The sequence below is a fragment of the Rhinatrema bivittatum genome, chromosome 4, assembly GCF_901001135.1.
Source record: "Rhinatrema bivittatum chromosome 4, aRhiBiv1.1, whole genome shotgun sequence".
NCBI classification, from domain to species: domain Eukaryota; kingdom Metazoa; phylum Chordata; class Amphibia; order Gymnophiona; family Rhinatrematidae; genus Rhinatrema; species Rhinatrema bivittatum.
Genome location: NC_042618.1, coordinates 356,888,293 through 356,905,520, shown reverse-complemented (window position 1 = coordinate 356,905,520; position 17,228 = coordinate 356,888,293). Strand labels below are relative to the sequence as shown.

At 46.5% G+C, this 17,228-nt stretch overlaps 1 protein-coding gene across 3 annotated transcripts in view; it reads left to right on the top strand.

The window, feature by feature from the left end:
- Positions 1–17,228, top strand: part of TEX2 (testis expressed 2) — a 158,062-nt gene that overhangs the window by 130,604 nt on the left and 10,230 nt on the right. For all 3 annotated transcript variants that reach the window (XM_029600741.1, XM_029600740.1, XM_029600739.1), the window contains one exon: positions 4,995–5,115. In XM_029600741.1, coding sequence (XP_029456601.1) covers positions 4,995–5,115 — 121 coding nt within the window. The remainder of the gene's footprint in view (positions 1–4,994; positions 5,116–17,228) is intronic.

Below are 17,228 nucleotides of genomic sequence, written 5' to 3'. Positions count from 1 at the left end.
AAAATGTTATCAATCTTAGAATTTAAAGAATAAGCCCTAGACAAGTGAGTGAAATCCCCTTCTTGAGGATGAAGAAGTCTCCAAGAATCCACCAAACTCAAACTTTCCTCCAAAAAAGCGATCCCTCTATTAGTTCATACTCTATCTCCCTGGGTCTTCTGAGATCTATCCAAAATTGGATCACAAACTAGATTGAAGTTTCCTCCTACCACCAAACCATCTTCTAAATAGGGAAGAAGATATTGAAAAGTTTCCACAGAGGAGTGGTCATAAGTGTTAGGAGCATAATGATTACACAATGCCAATGGTTTACAATATAGTTCAGCAATCAAAATCACATTAACGGCCCTTGGGATCTACAATTTCTTGCTTGATCATGAAAGGAAGATTTTTTTCAAATTAGAATGGCCACTCCAACTGATCTAGTAGTAGCTGAAACATATTTAACTTCTCCGACCCACCATATCTTTAACATTTGGTGTTCTACCACACTCAGGTGGGTATCTTGCAGCAGAGCAATATCTGCTTTTATTTTTTCAAGGCCATCAGTATTTTAGTTCTCTTGATCAGCAAGTTAATCCTGCATACATTCCAAGACATTATGCTGACATCAGTTTGAGACATTAAATTAGCCCATTAAACCAAGGGCATAAGAAGCAGTATCAATAAACATCACTTAATGAAAGGGATGAAGTCTTCTCAGCCCAGGCCTCCACCTAAGAACCATCCCAGGAACTCCTGTCTTCCTATAGCATGGAAATATGGAGATTATTTTCATATCTACTACCTCTGTAATTACCCCAAAAATACTCACCCCCTTCCCTTCCACTCCCTGTATCATCCATTTCCTTACTGGACATCAAGTTTTGGGTATAAGGCCCTCCCTCCCTTTCCTCACCACCCTGTATCTTAGTATTGCATAAACCTCGCAAAGCAAAAGGCTAGGATCAAAATCCGAAAGATTGAAGCACAGTCCCCATTTAAAAAAAACAAAATTGGGTAACCATTACTAGTTCAGTTCAACCATCAGATGCAAAAAGCTGTATATAACTGGATTGTTCCTATGAAGTACCTCAACAGTTCTAACAGTTTGACCAGGTCCAAATTAGGCAACAAGTATGGAGCCAGCTCAAGGGAGAGTCAGCTCACCCATCTGATCCTTGGTGACTAATGCTTCTTTTTCTCTTATTCTTCCACAACATATTTTGCCTCTGTGATCAAGTTGGAACCATTTTATCATTTATTTTTTTATTTATTTATTTATTAAGGCTTTTATATACCGACTTTCTTGATACAAATCAAATCAATTCGGTTTACAATGAACTAAGCAGAATATACAATTAACCAATCAACAAGAGATACGGAGCATACAGTTACATTATAACAAGGAAGCCTTAACTTGGAGTAGGAAAATAAAGAAGGGGTGAACGGAGCAATAAATATATAAAGTGCAATAAAATAGAATAAATACTATATACAGAGGAGGGGGCAAGGAGCCAACCTCTCTTTAATGGATATTATGTATGAAAAATTTGGAGAGTTTTGTTTACAGAGATGTGTGGTGTACAATTCTAGATCAGGCATTGGAGTTTGTAGAGGGGAAGGCTTGGCTGAACAGCCATGTCTTTAGTTTCTTTTTAAAAGTTGTTAGACAAGTCTCCAGTCTGAGGTCCGGAGGCATGGCGTTCCACATGGAAGGGCCTGCGGTAGAAAAAGACCGGTCTCTGAGGTATGCGTGGTGCACTAATTTGATAGTAGGAACGTGTAAAGATCCCTTGTAAGCATCCCTTAAAGGCCTGGCTGTCGAGTGCAGTCTGAGAGGATGAGACAGGTCAAGCGGGGTTTGATGGTGGATATTTTTATGAATGATTGTGAGAGATTTATGGAGGATCCGGAAATTTACTGGGAGCCAGTGGAGATCTTTTAAGATGGGAGAAATATGCTCTCTCCGATTGGTATTTGTCAAAATCCTTGCCGCTGCATTTTGTAGCAGCTGAAGCAGTTTAATGGTAGAGGCTGGAAGACCATGCAGAATGGAGTTACAATAGTCGATCTTGGAGAACAGAATGGCTTGGAGGACGGATCTGAAATCGTGTCAGTATGAGCAACTCTAAGTTTGAGAGGATAGTGTAGCGCCGAGCATATGCCCAGCAAAAAAAGCTTTGAGCACAAAGGTGTAAACTCACCACATTGCGCTGACAATTTTGCTGAGTAATCTTGAAATACACAGATTTGTTTTTCCATTATAGTTAATTTGTTTCCCCGCTCTGAGAGACTGAATGATTTCTACCTTGTGTGAGAAATTAAGCAATCGAGCAATAACTGCATGCAGCCTGTCCACATTATCTCTACGAGAGCCTAGCCAGTGAGCCTGTTCAATATGCAGCTTACCATACATTCCAGAAATATTTAGCTTCTGAGGCAACCACAGCTCCAGAAAGCCTGTCAGCCCTCTCTCCCCCAAAGCTTCTGGCAATCCAATAAATTGTAGGTTTTTGCAGCGAGACCTATTTTCATGGTCCTCTAGCCGCTCGTCATGCTTGGTGCAGGGCCGCTTGGAGCTCAGCTACCTCGGTCTTGGGCTGGTGCAAAGTATCCTGCGTATTCGACATGCGCAGCTCCACCTCAGTAAAGCAGCATTCAGAACCAATCAAGGTAAAGGAAACTTCAGTGAACTTGTCAAAAATTCTTTTGAACTTTGGTTCCAGTGCTTCTCACCACGGTCTTCATTTCAGGGATTGCTCTTCACTAGAATGGGCATCTGCCATTTTAGGAATCCCCAGATTTCGGCTTATCTTTATCCTGTTCCTGTTTAGCCAGACGAGTTGACTTACCTGTTGTTCGATTGAATCCGATTGCAGATATTTTCGCCCATTGTTTGAACTCGTTGGTCACCAGAAAATATAGCCAGATGGGGGTGGATGAAGGGTAGGGAAGCCTGAGAGAGAAAAGCTACATCGCTCCCCTCTCACACCACCACATGATCTCAAGAATTTCACTTTTAACAGTACATGTGCATCAAAGATGGCAAAATATTTTTTAAATGCCTGCTGGGCGGATATTGTTAATGCATCATTAATCAGGATAATGGCACAGTCTGTCTGTTAGAGTGTATATCGAATAGCAACAGAAATTCTTGGGAAGTGGAAAATATTTTTAGTTTGGTTATAATGCTATTTATTTGCCTTCATTTAAGATGCAAACATCTCTAGCGGGGGTTGATGTAGTAAAATGCAAAGGGGTCCATATTCAGCAGCATTTAGGCAGATTACGTCTGAGTTATCTGGCTAAATGCTGACTTTTGAATATTTTGGGCACTTATAGATATTTATTTATTTGTTGATATTTATATAATCCGACATTCGTCAGAACATCATGCCAGTTTACATTGTAACCAAATAACAAGAGAGAGAAATACAATAAACAGGGAAGGGAAGGGGAGAGCAGTAATGAAGGAGGAGAGAGGACAGCAATAGGAAGGATAGGGAAAGAGAGAAATTTGATAGGAACATTTGAAGAAAATAAATTAACAATAGACAATATGTTCAGGTGGGCTGGTAGGTACCAGACCAGTGATGGCAGTGACAGGGAGAGGTGGGGGGGGGGGGGGTGAGAATGGTAGGGTAGGCTTAAAGGAGGGTGAGGGGAAACTTATAACAGAATTTAGGCGTCATTGCTTAGGGGGGAGAAACACTATATTTTGGAGTCTTTGCTTGGGGTGAATAAAGGGGGAGAAAAGGAGAGGCAGAGAGGAGGAGGGGGGAAAGGGTGGGCTGCGGGGTGAAAGTGCAAGCTAAGTTTGGTCAACGTCTGGGTATGCTAATGTAAAGAGCCAGGTTATTATCCAGCTAAAATTTAGCCAGATATCATAGGGGCATTCAGGGGCTTTTCTCTGGTGGACTTAGGTTAGCCAGATATGTTATTTAGCTAACTTTGATAATATATCCAGTTAACTAGGGTCATGCCAGAGAGCATCTCTAAAGATAGCTGGATAAGGCTACATTACTGAATATCCCTCCAAAATCAGCTGGGTAAGTTTATCTGGCTAATTTTGTAATCTGGACAGTGACTGAATATAGACCTCAATGATTTTTCGTAAAAAAGAAAGCCTGCATCACAAGAAGATTTTCTTGCAGTGCTGGCTCATTTAAGTATGCAAATTCAAATTGTGGCATTTTTCTTGTGGTAGCATGAAATCACAGACTTTATCACAAAAAAAGTAACTATATCTCCCTGACATAGTAGTTTTGCAAAGAAATTTGCTTTTGCAAAATGTTTCATGTGTGATTTAACTCATGCAGAATTGCTAATGAGCTGATTTGTATAGCTTTTCAGCTCAATTTTTCTTTTTTTTTTAACAAATGACTTAGCAAACACTAAATTAGATACATTAAAATGGAAAATAGCACATGCAAAATTTTGCAAACACAGTTACATATATTTTTATAATTTTAGTCAAATCTAAACATAAAAAGTTCACAATACATTTTATCACAGCCACAATGTACAGTGGTATACAACTTATACAAAATCCATTGCATATTCCTCTCTGTAAATTTTCATTTCAGATCTTCATTACCCTCCCCCTTTACTTTTATAATTTTCATTCACTCACATCCCACTTTACATTCACACTTAGGCCCATAAATCATTCACACAGGCCCATAAATCAAAAGCCTGTGATAAATGTGTACATTTTCCATTTTAATGCCTGAAATTGCATTAGTATTTTACCCCCAGGACACGGGAATCACCAGGACACGTTTGCCTATCATAGACACTCAGTATATGTTATTTTTAACTCATGCTTATTTATTGTGGATATCCTGAAAACCCGACTGGCTGTAGGGGTCCCCAGGACAGGTTTGGGAAGCCCTACCCTAAGACATCCTTCACTGCAAAATATTTTAATGAAATTTCTAATAGCCCTCTAGATGAATAAAATACTATACTCCATTTTAATATACAGCTATTTTCTCCCATTGTTTTCAAAGGTATGGTTTCCGAAAACCGCCATTCCTGGAACTGAAAGCTCGCCCTAAACTTGGTGAGCGAGAAGTAACATTAGTTCATGTAACTGACTGGATAGAGAGGAAACTGGAACAGGAATTTCAGGTAAAGCCATTTTGAGTAACCATAAATGAATTTTAGGGGTTTTTTGGGTTTTTTTTATTAGACCAGTTTTTTATTTAAAAAATGTTAATTCAAAACAATATTAATTGACAGTGTTCAATCATTGCTGACATACAGGCTGATACTGTAAAGTGTGCTTAGCTGAGTGCATTGTTTAACTCGGGTTGGACACGCGTTTTGGGCGCATGTCCACAACCCTTATACAATAAGGGGTTTAGCGCGTCCATACCCCCCGAAAGCTAATAGCGCTCATCACATGGAAATGCAAGTTGATGAGGCTATTAGTTATTCGCCCGAGATACAGAAAGAAAAATGTGCGCCCGATCCCCACATTTTACACTCAGAAATTAGCACCTGCCAAAGGGCAGGCATTCATTTCTGAGCAGCCTGGAAAAATGGCGATATTAAGTCAGAGGAACCAAAAGGTAAAAAAAAATTAAATTAAATTTTAAAAAATGTGCCGGTGGGTCAGGTTAGGAAAATGGACGCTCAATTTTATGAGTGTCCATTTTTCTAACTCATGGCTGTGCGCAGGTTAGGAAAATGGACGCTCGAAAAAATTGAGTGTCTGTTTTCCAAACCCGCTGACAGCCACCTCTCCTGGACTTCCACTGCTAATGAGGCATTAGGGGTGCACTATTGCCCCTAGCATCTCCTTTTCAGCGCGACACCCTCATTTAAATATGGTATCGTGCGCCCAGGAGAGGTGGCTGGGCATGCATTAGGAAAGCGAGTGCTCAACTCTGAGCGCCTATTTTGCCATGCACTTTACAGTATTGTCCTGATAGTGCTGATGACAGTCCCACAATAGGTACAATATAACACTGGTTTCTGTCCAGGCAATCTCTGAATTTTAAAGGCAGGATGCCGAACACTTGTAAGATTTGACAATATTCACCAACAGCATACAATCCAGAGTGCCCTACTACGTGTCTAATGTGGCTATGGCTGAAAACTGCTTTGTGAATGGTAAATGAAGCGTCTTAGGGATAATATATCTGTTGTCAGGCAGATATGGTATATCAGATATTTTAAATTAGGACATGTCAGGTCATATTGTGCTTGCACATTACAGCATTTTTTGAGCCCCTTTTTCTTTGGTTTTATTTCTGACAATACACCCAATGCATTTTGTGGTGATGGAGTTAAGCATGCACTATCTGGTCTTAATGCTGAATCCACAGTTGAACATCTGAATGATGGAATACTTTGCAAATTGTAAATTCATGTTAAAACTTTAGAACTGTGCAAATTAATTTAATTGAAGATCACAGGGGTTAGCTAACTTTAGCACTCTTATTAGGGTTTTTTCCTAAAACCATAATTAGCACATATTAAGTAGTAAAATATGGTAAGGTTTATTTTGTCTGAGGACAAGCATGATGGTTGACCTCACACATGGATGACATTATCAGATGGAGTCTGGTCCAGAACTTTGATCTCATAGATTTTAGAACCTTAAAAGATGCCCTACTGAGCATGTGCAGCTGTAGTTATCACCCTGACCCCTAGGCAGAGTTCCTTAGTCTCTTTTCTTTTCCGTGGAGCCGTGTGTGTCATGGTATTCAGTTTTGCTCTCTCCTTACAGTTTTTGTAATTGATTTTATCCCAGGACAAGCAGGATGCTAGTCCTCACATATGGGTGACGTCACAGACGGGGACCTAGTGCGGGAAAGCTTTCTGTCAAAGTTTCTAGAAACTTCTGACTGACCCTGTGAGGCCACTGAGCATGCCCAGCATGCCATGATATTCTCTGCCACAGGTGTCTCTCTTCAGTCTTTGTTTTTTCGTGCTGCTACAGGCATCGCGGGACAGGAGCCATTGCGATTTTTTCACAACATTCTCTGACTGAAAAGTCATAGTTTTTCCAATATTCTCTTAGAAGTCTCCTGGGGTTTGCTTTCACCGGCTGGTGAGTACCTCTGTCTCGATTTCTCATCTTTGGAAACTTTTTTTTTTCTCACGAGTTCCCATTCTCTTTCGACGGCCATCAATAACAAAATGGCTACGGGCTTCAAAAAATGCCCCATATGTAACAGAACCATGTCGATCACCGACCCACATCTTGAATGTGTCCTCTGTCTCTGTGAAAAGCACAACGTGAATACTTGTCCTAAATGCGCTGAGATGACGGCGAAAGGCTAGCCAGGAAAAAATGGAACATTTGTTCCAACTACAACTGATTCCTTCCCCTTCAAAATCATCGAAGTCGTCTCTGGCCGGAGTGACTAAGCGAGCATTACTTAAGAAATCTCGTCCGGACGGATCGGGTGATCGTCCGTCCTCGCCATCGTCCACAGCATCGACAAAGTCGACCGACCAACTTAAATTAAAGCATCGCCATCTGCATCATCATCCGTCGACGTCCCAGGAGGATTCGACAGCAAAGCGGCCACGGACCCAGGAAATAGCGGTCCCCTCAACACCTCGGCCTTTGCCTCCATCGATGCCAGATCCTCCGCAGACCTCTGTACAGGATGCGTCATCACAGCCTCCGCTACTGCTTACAACTGCTCTGGTTCCATCAGTTGCACAGCCAGAATTGTCTGATTTCATCAGACAAGCGGTCATTCAGGCTTTAAAGGATCAAACACCTCCGGTGATCCCGCCGATGCCACCAGCATTGATGCCAGTTGTATTACCGATGCCGGTGGGCCCACCGATGCCGGTGTCCTTGTTGGCACCGAGGACAACCATGGAGTCGATCACTACGACATTGAGACTCATCACGTCATCGACGTCCATCTTCGCCCAGATACCATCGGGCTCTTCGATGCCGATCTCGATTCCAACGACGTCGAAGTCTTCGAGAACACTTCTACCGACGACTACATCGATGACAACTACTATATCATCGAGGCAACAATCATCTGAGCCTCCTGAAATTCAGGATCTCGCATTCTATCGACGTCTTTTACAAAGATATCAAAATGTCATCGACAACCTGCCAACAACAAAGCCTCAGGACACTTCACATTTGTTTTCTTCCGATGATCCACAACCAGGCCCTTCAGGCCTTCATTACCCTCCCAGATCTTCCCCACAGTCTCCTTATAGAGATGACCCAGACAACTCTTGGGATGACCAGCAGTCTGTTACGTCTTCTGAGGGATTCATGTCTGAACCTTCACCTCCAGACCAGAGAAAAAAATCACCTCCAGAAGATTTATCTTTCTCAACATTCATACAGGACATGGCTGACTCCATTCCCTTCAAGCTAACAGCAGAACAAGATACTAGGCAACAAACTCTAGAGGTTCTACAGTTTGTAGACCCGCCTAAACAAGTGTTGGCTATTCCAATCCATGAGGTTCTCTTGAATCTTCAACGCCGCATCTGGGAGCATCCATCTTCTGTCCCCGCAGTAAATAAGCGTGTGGACACAACCTATTTAGTGCAGACAACTTCAGGATATCAAAAACAACAACTACAACACCAATCTGTGGTAGTAGAGTCTGCACAGAAAAAGTCTAAACGTACCAGCCCATACTCATAAACTCCACCTGGTAAAGACCATAGGTTTCTCGATTCATTAGGCAGAAAAGTGTATCAAAGTGCCATCTTGAACACAAAAATCTCTGCTTACCAATTGTATATAACACAATATCAGAGGAACCAATGGAAGCAGATGGAAGAAATTATTACTTCTTTGCCTACCCAATTCCAGGAACCAGCACAGGCCATAGTCAACAAAGGCCCAGAAGCCGGAAAGCATGAGGTGAGAGCGGTCTATGACAACTTTGAGACGGCTTCCAGAGTAGCAGCAGCTGGAATCACCGCCCGTAGATGGGCATGGCTTAAGGCCTCGGACCTCAGGCCTGAGGTCCAAGGAAAACTTGTGGACCTACCATGTCTCGGAGACAATTTGTTTGGAGAAAAGGTCCAAGAAGCAGTATAACAGCTTAAAGACCATACAGAGACTTTACGTCAACTGTCTCAAATACCACAAAACCCCTCTACACAACCTTCTCGTCGCCTACCTCGAAGAGAAATCAGGCGTTCTTACTGTAGGCCAAGAAGATACTACCCCCAAACTTCTAGGGGTAGGTCAACTAGATCACAACAATGGTCCCAGGCCAGACAGCCTAGGCCTACCCGCCCGCAACCTCCTGCACAGACAGGCCCAGCAGCGGGCTTTTGAAATACAGGCCAGAGAACAAATCCATCCCCTAAATCCTCAACCAGACCTGCCAGTGGGAGGAAGAGTATCCTATTTTCACACACGCTGGGGTAGATTTTCAAACCGTGCGATTTGGCGTACTTTTGCTGGCGCATCAGGCGCAAGCAAAAGTACGCGGGATTTTAGTAGATACGCGCGTAGCCGCTAAAATCCTGGATCGGCGCGCGCAAGGCTATCAATTCCATATAGCCGGCGCGCGCCGAGCCGCGCAGCCTACCCCCGTTCCCTCCGAGGCCGCTCCGAAATCGGAGCGGCCTCGGAGGGAACTTTCTTTTGCCCTCCCCTCACCTTCCCCTCCCTAATCCACCCACCCAGCCCTGTCTAAACCCCCCCTTACCTTTGTCGGGGGATTTATGCCTCCCGGAGGGAGACATAAATCCCCGCGCGCCGGGACGCAACCTGGGGGCGGGTCCGGAGGGCGCGGCCATGCCCCCGGACTGCCCCGGGCCGTAGCCATGCCCCCGGGCCCGCTCCCGACACGCCCCGAAAATGCCACGCGGTTCGGGCCCGCCCCCCCGACACGCCCCCCTCAGAAAACCCCGGGACTTACGCGAGTCCCGGGGCTCTGCGCGCGCCGGTAGGCCTATGTAAAATAGGCTCACCGGCGAGCAGGGCTCTTAAAATCCGCCCCATTGGCTAAACATAACATCAGACCAATGGGTACTCTCCATAGTCTCTCGAAGTTACAAACTAAATTTCCTCTCAATTCCTCCAGAATCTCCACCAAATTTCTTCCCACAACAAAATTCTCAACTAATTCAATTACAAGTAGAATTATCCATCCATCTGAGAGCCAGGGCTGTACAGCCAGTGCCCCGGACTCAGCAGGGCAGAGGATTCTACTCCCGGTATTTCCTCATTCCAAAGAAAACTGGAGGCCTACGTCCCATCCTAGACCTCAGAAATCTCAACAAATTTCTGAAAATAAAAATTCAGGATGGTTTCTCTAGGCACCATGCTTCCACTACTCCAAACAGGAGATTGGCTTTGTTCTCTGGATCTTCAAGACACTTACGCTCACATTCCCATATTCCCTCCTCATCGCAAATATCTGCGCTTCATGGTGGGCCATCAACATTTCCAATACAGAGTTCTGCCATTCGGACTGGCATCTGCTCCCAGAGTCTTCACCAAACGTCTGGCAGCAATAGCAGGACACTTGCACAAGGAAAGTGTCCATGTTTTCCCATATCTGGACGACTGGCTCATCAGGAGTCAATCTCAGCAAGGAGCTCTCACTTCTCTGACTCGAACAATTGCCCTACTTCACTCCATGGGCTTTCTCATCAATTATCAAAAATCCCATCTCACTCCAACTCACCTGCTTCAATTCATAGGAGCAGAATTGAACATCAATCTAGCAAAGGCCATTCTACCCGTAGATCGGGCAAAGACACTTACTCTACTAGCAAGATCCATTTACTTACAGAAACAAACGACAGCTCATCAGTTTCTAACTTTTCTAGGCCACATGGCCTCCACAGTTCATGTCACTCCTATGGCACGGCTCGCCATGAGAGTTACCCAATGGATTTTTAAGATCACAATGGATCCAGGCCATTCAACCACTACATTATCCAATTCAAGTGACCCACCAACTAAGATCATCTCTACTTTGGTGGACAAACATGGACAATTTGCGCAAAGGCCTACCTTTTCAGCAACCAGTCCCACAGATAACTTTAACTACAGATGCATCCACCTTGGGTTGGGGAGCTCACATAGACAATCTGCAAACACAGGGGACTTGGACAAACCTCGAAGCAAGATTTCAAATAAATTTCCTAGAGCTTTGAGCTATACGTTTTGCGCTACATGCGTTCAAGGACTGCCTTTCACACAAGACTGTTCTAATCCAAACGGACAACACAGTAGCCATGTGGTACATCAACAAACAGGGAGGTACGGGCTTGTATCTCCTTTGTCAAGAAGCTGCACAGATTTGGGCCTGGGCCCTAACACACTCAATGTTTCTCCGGGCCACTTATCTGGCAGGCATTCAAAATGTACTAGCGGATCACCTCAGTTGTCAATTCCAACCACACGAATGGTCCCTGGATCCCTCAGTAGAGACCAGGATCTTTCAACGTTGGGGGTCAACCGACAATAGACCTCTTTGCATCACATCTGAATCACAAAGTGGACATATTGTGTTCTCTTCACAAACAGAAGAACCAGCCAGCCAAGGACGCCTTTCTCGTCCTTGGAACTCAGGCCTTCTATACGCGTATCCTCCAATACCACTCATAACCAAAACTCTAGTGAAGCTACAACAGGACAAGGGGTCCATGATACTCATAGCCCCATATTGGCCTCGACAAGTATGGTTTCCCACACTTCTAGACCTCTCAGTCAGGGATCCAATTCGTCTGGGAGTAGCTCCCACTCTCATAACTCAGGATCAGGGTCGGTTGCGCCATCCCAACCTTCAATCCCTATCCCTGACAGCATGGATGTTGAAAGCTTGATCTTACAGCCACTCAATCTTTCAACCAATGTATCTCAAGTGCTTCTAGCTTCATGTAAACCTTCCACATGAAAGAACTATTCTTTCAAATGGAAACGGTTTACTTTGTGGTGTAGGCAGAAAAAAATTGACCCTTTTGCTTGCCCCACTACTTCTCTACTAGACTACTTATACCACCTTTCAGACTCTGGTCTCCAGACTTCGTCGGTAAGGGTACATTTAAGTGCAATCTCAGCCTACCATAACAAGGTAGGAGATGCACCTATTTCCACACAACCTCTTGTCAGTAGGTTTATGAGAGGTTTAACGCATCTAAAACCACCAATTCAGCCACCAGTCATAGAATGGGACCTGAATCTAGTCTTAACAAGGCTCATGCGTTTCCCTTTTGAACCCATAGATTCATGTGATTTTAAATTTCTTACATGGAAGACTATCTTCCTCATAGCCATTACATCAGCTAGAAGAGTTAGTGAGTTACAAGCACTTGTCACGTACTCACCCTACACAAAGTTCCTACATGACAGAGTGGTTCTCCATACTCATCCAAAATTCCTTCCCAAAATAGTTACGGAATTCCACTTGAACCAATCCATAGTTTTACCCACATTCTTTCCAAGGCCTCATTCCCACCCAGGAGAAACAGCCTTACATACCTTGGACTGTAAGCGTGCACTAGCATTTTATATAAACCGCACTGCAGTCCACAGAAAATCCACTCAACTTTTTGTATCTTATGATTCAAACAAACCAGGAAAAGCAGTGGGTAAACATACTCTATCCAATTGGCTAGCAGATTGCATACAGTTTTGCTATGAAAAAGCAGGCCTTCCTCTCCAAGGGCGAGTAAAGGCGCATTCAGTAAGAGCAATGTCAACCTCTGTAGCACACTATCGTTCAGTGCCAATTCTTGACATATGTAAAGCAGCAACATGGAGTTCTCTTCACACCTTTGCAGCTCATTACTGTTTGGACAAGCAAGGACGACAAGATTCAGCCTATGGACAATCTGTCTTAAAGAACATGTTTCCAGTTTAATCCCAACTCCTTCTACATCCAATCTGCTGTGATCGTCGGCTGCCTCATTTTCAACAACAATACTTCACTGTTGCTTCACTACAAAATGATTCAGCCTCTAGCTTGTTAATCACCCATATGTGAGGACTAGCATCCTGCTTGTTCTGGGATAAAGCAAAATTGCTTACCTTGTAATAGGTGTTATCCCAGGACAGCAGGATGTAGTCTTCACGAAACCCGCCCGCCACCCCGCGGAGTTGGGTCTCATACCTTTTATTATTTTATTTTTGCTAAAGCTTATTGCTACATACGAGACTGAAGAGAGACACCTGTGGCAGAGAATATCATGGCATGCTGGGCATGCTCAGTGGCCTCACAGGGCCAGTCAAAAGTTTCTAGAAACTTTGACAGAAAGTTTTCCCGCACTAGGGCTCCGTTGGTGACGTCACCCATATGTGAGAACTACATCCTGCTGTCCTGGGATAACACTTATTATAAGGTAAGCAATTTTGCTTTTTCTAGAGCTGCAGCTGTTTCTCCTAGGACAAGCAGGATGGTAGTCCTCATAGATGGGTGACATCATCAGATGGAGCCCGGCATGGAAAACCTTTGTCAGAGTTTCTAGAATCTTTGACTGGCACACTGAGCATGCCCAGCATGCCATTATCCATGTGGCCATGCAGGGTCCCTCTTCAGTCTCGTTTTTTCCGCAAAGCAGTTGCCTCACGGTCCTTGGTGCTCTCTCCAAAATTTTCAATTTCTGATTCCTTTGAGGATTTTTTTCCTCTGTTCTTCTCCATGTGGGGTCCCCCTTCATTGTCGATTCCCTTGGCGTCTCGATAGGTGTTTTTCCTTCATTCTTTGTGGTCGATTCCTGAGCATGTTGCGTCCCGGAGGCTGCTGGCCATCGACCACTCGCTGGATTGTTTTTATGGCATTGCCCGGTTTTCATAAATGCCCCCAGTGCTCGCGGACCATGTCTCTCAAGGATCCGCATGAGGTCTGCGTCCTCTGCCTGGGGGCTTCCCACGATATCCGCGGGTGCCCCAACTGCGCTCAGATAACCCCTAAGGGCTGTCATTCCTGGCTGGACAAGATGGAGCAGCTTTTTGGCGCCAAAAGGTCAGCTCCATCGACTTCGGCATCAGGATCCTCGACACCGAAGGGCCGCGGAGACCCTTGTGACGCACCGTCACCTTCCACATCCCGTTTGGTTCCTACTTGTGAAGAGAGGGGCTCAGGGGACTGGCCCTCTCCATCATTGGTTCGGTCCAAGGCATCCAAATCATCATCAACCTTGGTGCTGGAGAAAGACCAGACCGAGTACCGAGGGAAACATCGACAGTCGCCCTCGCACGGCACCGGTGCCGATTCCGGAAGAGCACCGGCCCATGCTGAGCCTCCTTTTAAGCGACCCTGAGGTGAAGAGGCCCCATTCTCTTCCAAACTCGGGAGTCTCAGGCATTCCCCACCGAGTGCGGTGGTGGGCAAGGAACCTCTTCGGCCCCCCGTGGAGGCTCTGGCAATGTCTCAATCTCCTCCCCCATTGTCCACCTTATCTTCACTGGACTTCCTGGAGACTGCAGGGTGCAGCAGGCGGTGCTCCAGGCCCTCCAAGGCTTTGAACTGCCCCAGCGCCAGCTCCCATACCGGTACCGGAACCAGCGCCTGCACTATTAGCACCACTGCTGGAGTGTTTTGATGTCCTCTTGACAGTCCTTCCAACGCAACTGGTTCCTGGGGCTCCCTCGGTTCCCAGTCGGCCACCAAGGTCCCCCTCCGGAGCGATACCGATCCCTGGTTCCGAGGAGGAGGAAGATTCTGTGTCACGCCCAAAGCCCTCAATGGTGCCTCCATTGCCTGAGCATGTCCCCAGGCCATCGGGAGCTCTGCAGCCTTTGGTCCCCTCTGGGCCTTCGGTGCCCCAGGCACCATTGATGCCCTTGTGGCCTCCAGAACCAAGACCACCCTTGATGCCGCTGCCGAAGAGCATGGGTGCTGGGCTCCTCGCCATCCCCCAGTGGACGTCAGCAAGGAGAATGTGCCTTACGAACCCTGGGTGATGATACCTCAGACTCCTTGTCCGAGGACACTGGCGATTTGCCGTCTGAGCCTTCTCCGCTGGACAAAAGATGTTGCGCTCCCCCAGAGGACATCTCCTTCACGGGCTTCATTAGGACAATGGCAGAAGCCATCCCTTTTCAACTCCTCACAGAGGAGGACACCCTCCACAAAATGCTGGAGGCTTACCAGTTTGTGGACATACTGAAGGAGGTGGTGGCCATCCCAATCCACTAAATCCTGTTGGAACTCCTCTACAGGTTCTGGGAGCACCCAGGCTCTGTCGTCCCCCCCCCCCCCCACCCCCAGTTAAACAGAAGACTGATGCCCTTTATCTAGTTCAACAAACCCTGGGCTTTCAGAAGCATCAGCTCCCCCACCAATCTGTGGTCGTGAAATCTGCCCTTAAAAAGGCCAAGAGGTCTCGTGTGCATTCCTCCACCCCCCCCCCCCCCCCCCCCCCCCAAGCCGAGAACATAGAGCCCTGGATGCTTTAAGCAGGAGAGTTTTTGAAGGGGCAGTGCTTATTGCCCATCTCACCACCTACCAATTGTACATGGTCCAGTACAATAGGAACTTGTGGAAACAAGTTCAGAACTGGCAGAGCATCTGCTTCAACAGCAGCAGGATGTGCTGGAGGCAATCGTCCAAAGGGGACTGGAGGCCAGCAAACATGAGGTGAGATCCACTTATGATGTTTTTGAGACAGCGGCCAGGGTTTCAGCCGTGGGCATTAGAGCCAACCATATGGCCTGGCTTCGACCCTCTGACCTTCACCCGAAGGTCTAGGACAGACTGGCGGATCTATGCTGCACTGGAGAGAATCTCTTCAGAGACAAGTTCAGGGACACAGTCGCTTAGCTCAAGGACCATCATGAGACCTTGTAGCAGCTCTCCGCCAGAAACTCAGACCTGCCATCCTCCGTGCATAGGACCCTGCAACAGGATCCTCGCAAATCCTTCTACTTCCAGAGGCGATACCCTCCAGCGTCCCACACCAGGGTATCCCATCCTCCAACCAGATGCCAGCCTCGCCAATAGCGCACCCCCAGGCATCAGCCTGTGCTGCAGCCTAGTCCAGTTGTGGGTTTTTGACTGGCGACGAGAGGATGGAACCCACCTTGCGATGCCCGTAGATCCCTGCCCACTGGTCGGGGGCTGGCTGTGCCTGTTCGCACACCGCTGTCCCCCTATTACCACCGACCGCTGGGTTCTGGCCATTGTACAACACGGCTACTGCCTGAATTTCTAGACAATTCCTGTGGATTCTCCGCTCTTGCCAGGGCAGGACCTGTCAGAGCATCAGGAAATGCTCAAGTTAGAACTCTCAGGCTTGTTGCAGGCAGGCACAGTAGAACCTGTACCCCACTCCAAGGAGGGTCGGGTGTTCTACTCGAGATATTTTCTGATACCAAAGAAAACAGTCGGCCTTCAACCCATTCTCAACCTCAGAGCCCTAAACAGGTTCTTACAGCGAGAACACTTCAAAATGGTCTCCCTGGGCACCCTGATTCCTCTCCTTCAAAAAGGAGATTGGCTCTAGTCTCTCAATCTGAAGGACGCTTATGCCCACAAGCGATATTCCCACCTCACAGGAAGTATCTCCGCTTCAAAGTGGGCCACAGACATTTCCAATACCGGGTGCTGCCGTTCGGCCTTGCCTCAGCCCCATGGGTTTTTACGAAATATCTGGCAGTGGTAGGAGCACATCTGCACCACAGTAGGTGTGCACGTCTTCCCCTTCCTAGTCTGGCTCATCAGGAGCGCAACGCGAGACGGTGCTCTTCACTCCCTCCGCTTAACAGCTGAGCTGCTACATACAATCACTGGGGTTCGTGATCAACTTCCCCAAATTCCCAGCTGAATCCATCCCAACTGCTCGCATTCATTGGGGCTCTGCTGGACACAACCCTGGCCAGAGGGTTTATTCCCCGGGACTGTGCCCAAACCCTGGCGTTCCTGGCGCACTCTGTCCGCCATTGTCGGACGGTCTCTGCCAGAGTACTGCTCCGCTTACTGGCCACAAGGCAGCACCGGGGCATGTCACTCCACTCACCCGGCTGGTCATGTGAGTAGCACAGTGGACTCTCCGCTCTCAATGGTTCCAAGGCCCTCTCAGCACCAGTCCAAGTTACCTCACTGCTCTGGGCCTCCCTCTCCTGGTGGGAGAGTCTGCCCAACTTGAAAAGAGGTCTTCCCTTCCAAACGCCATCCCCCCAACTGGTGATGATCACCAACGCCTCCACCTTGGGTTTGGGAGCTCATGTGGGCAGTCTCCACATGCAGAGCATGTGGTCGGAGCAGGAAGCAAGTTGTCAAATCAACTTCCTGGAGCTGTGTGCAATCCGATACATCCTCTCTGCATTCCAA